The sequence below is a fragment of the Elaeis guineensis genome, chromosome 7 (assembly GCF_000442705.2).
Source record: "Elaeis guineensis isolate ETL-2024a chromosome 7, EG11, whole genome shotgun sequence".
Taxonomy (NCBI): domain Eukaryota; kingdom Viridiplantae; phylum Streptophyta; class Magnoliopsida; order Arecales; family Arecaceae; genus Elaeis; species Elaeis guineensis.
This window is the reverse complement of record NC_025999.2, coordinates 7,317,586-7,322,977: the sequence shown is the minus strand read 5'-3', so window position 1 is coordinate 7,322,977 and position 5,392 is coordinate 7,317,586. Positions and strand designations below refer to the sequence as shown.

Here is a 5,392-nt window from a genome sequence, read left to right as displayed (position 1 = left end):
ACTGTGGGCTCAATATGGATCAAATCTTAAGACATCAAATCCTAACAATCTCTATTTTGATTCGATATTTGGCCTCCTCCTAACTTCGAGAGCTTCTGGATCTCCTCATCCTCGTGCCCTGGGGCAATCGTCTGCTGATCATGGTTGGGCAAATATGGGAGTCGAGCCAGACCACTCGATCCCATCTCTATTATATGTTGTGCTCCTCCTGACTTGAGACCTGATCGAAGCATCATCCTATGGCAATAGTAATCTCACCTTGCAATATCACCTTTCATCTTCTCGAGTCTCCTGTCTCGTGCCCGATCCACCTCCACTTGGAGCTCCACCTCGCTCTGGGCTCCTTTGGCTCCTAAAGCTCTACCTCGCATTAGGCTCTCCGTCAAGAGTAATATCCTTTTCTCCTCTTCTTCTCCTCCAGAACAATCCTATCGCCGCATAATACCTTCAGGATTCCTCCACCAGTTACTATGCTGTAGCCTCTCGAATCCAGTTTGCTCAGTGAGATAAGATTCCATCTGAAATCGGGTATGTATCGGACCTCCCCCAATCTTCTCACTGCACCATCATGTATCCTCCAGCTAATCATCCCAATGTTTCTAATCACACAGCTTGATCCATCAAGCAGATAAATAGTGTCCTCACTGCTCTCCAGGGAGTCAAACTGTTCCTCTCTACAATATACATGATAGGTGCATGCAAAATCTAAAACCACTGCTGGGAAGAAGTAGATACCTCATCAAATATCTCCAAAACATCTTCCTCTGAATCGCTACTGGCCATTGCTACAGCAGCCATCGTCTGATCTCTAAGTTGAGAGCAATCTTTGGCTAGATGCCCCAACTCATCACATCGGTAACACCTGATTTTGCTCAAATCCCTCTTGGACTTAGACTGCCCCCGTCGCGATCTCCTGTCGCTCCATCTATCGCTTCCTGCTCTTTCAGAAACTACCAAAGCTGAGCTACTGCCACCTGAGCTCGAAGCTGGGTTCTCCCTCCTGAGAACCTCATTCTGGAGAATCGCCGCAGTAAATTCATCCATCTTGATGGTGCTCTTTTCCACAAGAACAGCAGTCACTAAGGACTCATACGATGGAAGAAGTAATGCTAGCAAAACCAGCACCCTAGTCTTCTCCTCAACATTCTCGCAAATGCTGAGGAGGTCGGTGAGAATCTTTTGAAAGTGGCTTAGATACTCCTGTACGCTCTGTCCCTCAATCATCCGTAGTTGGTAGAACTACCTTTAGAGAAAGAGAGTATTGGTGAGAGATTTTATCATGTATAACTCCTCTAGCTTCGACCACAGCACTGTCGAGGAAGTCTTGCTAAGCATATGGATCACCACCTCATCTGCTAGGTACATACAGATGGTACTCACTATTTGCATCTGTAGCCGTCTCCAATCCTGCACCTCTATGATGGTCGGCTTCTCCTCGCATAAGAGAGCATCAATCAACTCTTACTGGATGAGCACGTCCTTCACTCTTGCCTACCACAAGAAGAAATTGCTCTTTCCATCAAACTTATTGATCTCCATCTTGATTGATCATATCTTCTCCATCTTCAATCTTGCTCACCACCACTGCAATCTGCATCCTTGTACCGCCTCGCTCTGATACCACTTGTAAGATAGATGTTTGGCCAGGACACCATCTTGCAGAATCTTTTCAATACCGTGAGATGCAGCAAGAAGAAAGAAAAAATAAAATAGAAAACAATCAAATATGTGGATCAGCCAAAAAAGAGCTCACCTCCATGGGACATGCAAACTTCAGTATGAGAAAAAAAATATTACAAGATGAGATTTCACCCTCAACTCTCGTACATCCAATTTCTCACTCACAGAAAGTTCTCCCTCACAAAAGCTTTCTCCCTAAGAAGACCTCCCTGAACCCCTGAAGTGACCGCTGTCTGCTGTCGAGGAGTCTCACTCCTCTCGATACGATGTCTGCTTTCTCTCTGGTTTGGGTTTTCCGCAATTGATGAAGCTGTGCGCGACCACCAGGCCACCACTACATCGTTCTGTTCCTTGATAAGCCTTTTAAAGGCTTAAAAGCCAATTAGAATAGGATTAGGAATCATTAGAGCACTCAAACAATTCTCCAGATTGTTGGATCGAAATCAGAAGCAATCCACGCCCTCCGATCGTGCATTGATCCACGAAATAGTCTGTGGACTGTGAGAAATGTATGAGAAATGCTCATGCAGTCCACTCGCTCTCCTGTGCACTATTCGATCCACCGTGGATCAGGCAATCCTGGGCCCTGAACCCGCGCGCTCGCGTGGGCCTGGGCTGCGCCCACATGCTTGCGCACTTGGGCTAGGGCCCCGCCCCGCACGTTGGGTCGGGCTCTGCACGCCCAGGCCACGCACTGCCGCACACCGCCGCTGCGCCGGCCCGCCACCGACTGTTGCCGATCCTCCACTGCTCCGAACTTCGTACCAGCTTCGACCATCTAGACTCTGTTCGGGATGATCTTAATCTCGTTGGACTCCGTTTTTCATCGCGGACCTCGCTGTGGCTCAATATGGACCGAATCTTGAAGCATTAAATCCTAATATATTATTAATAGGTTAAAATTTGATTTCAAATTTGAATATAACTGGCTTGATATTCGAGTCGAATCGAGTCGAGTCGAATCGATTTCTAGTTTTATCTATTTTTTATAAAGCCGAAGTTTGAAATATTAACACCCGATCAATCTTGAATGAGTTTAAAGTCCGAATATTTAAATTAAATCGAGCCTAAATTTTCAACTACTCAATTTGATTCGGATTGCACTCTAGTTTTTTATTTTTTATTTTTTGTTTCTGTTTTTATTTTTATTTTTATTTTTGTTTTTTTTTTTTTTAGTTTTAGTTTTTTTTTTTGTGTTGCGGTAACATGGATTGCACTCTAGTTAACTCACCGTTGTGTTTTTGAATTAAACGAAAGCTCAAAATTTTTCATGTAAAAAGCAAGGTGTCGTTGAGAAAATCAAAAAGATGAGGTGTCGGATACCACAAAAAAAAAAAAGATGAGGTGTCGTCACATCATTATTGCTTTGGAAAAAATGCGGTTGTATGGCACAAAAGGTCTCGTCAACGTATTCTCCAACAACTCCAAAGTATCTTTGTTGAAAGAAGACGGGATCAGAAATTATACATAATAATATAGAATAAAAGAAACCAGCATCCATGTGTGGATGGTTAACTCGACGCTGCAACCCTTCCTTCTCCCTTGTGTGGACCACTCCGTCATAATTTTCTACCCACTGTCATCAGCGAGACTTCTTCAAACTTTTACCTCTACAGTAGAAAACCATGGCACACAATTTACACAGCATGGTTTGATTTTCTTCTTTTTTATAAAGTCGCATGACTAAATCAAGCCTTGCAAAAGGCCTATTCCCAATCTCCCCCTATATATATCAACTCCTCCCATGACACCTTGTTCCATATCCCTTGGCTATTCTCCTGCTAGCTAGAAAGAGATAATAGATGGCTGCCCATTTCCTCTTCCTTGCTCTCCTTACTCTGGCTTCATCTCATGCCATTGCTTCTGATCCTAGCCAACTCCAAGACTTCTGCGTCGCTGATCTTAACTCAGATGGTACTCCTGCTCATCAACCATTAATTTTATGAGTTGTGACATTTGTAATTATGCATGCATAACGTATGGTTTTATGCATTCTCCAAGTACTAATCGTTTTTATAATTGTTGCAGTGTTTGTAAATGGGTTTGTCTGTAAGGACCCGAAGCAGGCCAAAGCCGAAGATTTCTTCTTCTCTGGATTTGACAAGGCCGGTGACACAGGAAACAAACCTGGGTCTAATGTGACTCTAATCGCTGTGAACCAAATTCCCGGGCTCAACACCCTTGGCATCTCACTAGCTCGTCTAGACTTTGCACCCAACGGTCTCATCCCTCCTCACACCCATCCACGGGCTACTGAGATCCTTACGGTGTTGGAAGGCACACTCTATGTCGGTTTCGTAACATCCAACCCCAACAACCAGCTCTTCACTAAGGTCCTTAACAAGGGTGATGTGTTCGTATTTCCTCAAGGTCTCATCCACTTCCAATTCAATTATGGGAAGACCAATGCTGTTGCCCTTTCTGGTCTGAGCAGCCAGAACCCCGGTGTGATCCTCGTACCCAATGCAGTCTTTGGAGCGAAGCCACCCATCTCTGATGATGTTCTTGCCAAGGCCTTTCAGTTGGATAAGAAGACTGTAGATTGGCTCCAGGCCCAATTCTAGATGGACACCAGCAACTGGGCAACTGCATGAGAACTACTTGATATCTGATACTTGGATTGGCATTTTTTGTATTGTATGGTTTGAATAGGCAAACATTGTCCTTTTGTTTTCACATATTTGTTTGAGCTAAGGATTGATTTTTTTGTATTGTTTGGTTTGGATAAGAAATCATTGTCCTTTTGTTTCCATATATTTGTTTGAACCAAAATATGTTTGCAATATTTTATTAGTAAAGAGAAATACTTTTATCAGTTAATATTTGTCTTGCTTCTGGCATAGAGATCAGGATGGACTTCTCGTTGTAATGAATTGGCTGGGACTGCTCGTTTTAGTTGTATCATCAACTTCAAAAGCTTCAACATGCACTTCTTCACCTCAAAACATACCAACAAAGCAAGCACTCAGTTCTTTAGGAATCATGATCACTCCTTGTGGTCACGCCATGAGGACGAAGATGTAAACGCTGAAGAAATATCGTCTGAAGATGTAAACGCTACTTGTCCATTCATTTTAGTTGCTCAATCTGTGTTTAAGGTTTTCTGTGATTTCTCTTAAATTATTGACAATTTTGACACTGCTTAACCTTTAGGTTTTTAATCTAAATCTTTGATCAGTTGGGCTTTCAGTTAACCACCTGGTATCTGACAATGCACTATAATTAATTCTGCAATATAGATTGTTTGCACTCAAAAAATTAGTTTAAATAATTAGAATGGTATATGTATTTTTAACCACTTGATGCGGCTAGTGTCACGTCCCGAACCCAACACCCGGGTCGGATACGTGATGGCCGCACACTCCCTAGAGCAAGCCCTAAAGAATATGCAAGGTCAAATTAAATCATTACAACCTTATCAACCATAATATTTAATTTCAATAATAATTCATAAAATCTTGCATAATTACAAATTAAATTTCTTCAATCCTCTGATCAGGTACTATGACACTCTATCTATCCATCTGCTCACCCATAAATCTAAGCCATAGCCAATCATGAACGTCCTATAACTCCGAGAAGAAAAAGAAAGATGAAGAGGTGTGAGCTTTACAGCCCAGTAAGAATTTCCATATCACACTGATATAATAATATAATCTAAAAATAAAGATAAATAATAAAATATAAAATTCAATGTTCAATGTCCAGAATA

General features: G+C 42.2%; 1 protein-coding gene across 1 annotated transcript; it reads left to right on the top strand.

Moving 5' to 3' along the window:
* The first annotated feature begins 3,447 nt into the window (after positions 1–3,447).
* On the top strand, positions 3,448–4,450 carry LOC140859220 (putative germin-like protein 2-1). The gene is made up of 2 exons (XM_073260889.1): positions 3,448–3,594; positions 3,709–4,450. The coding sequence occupies exons 1-2, from the start codon at positions 3,483–3,485 to the stop codon at positions 4,242–4,244; spliced, it is 648 nt and encodes a 215-aa protein (XP_073116990.1). The 5' UTR covers positions 3,448–3,482; the 3' UTR covers positions 4,245–4,450.
* Positions 4,451–5,392: the final 942 nt, after the last annotated feature.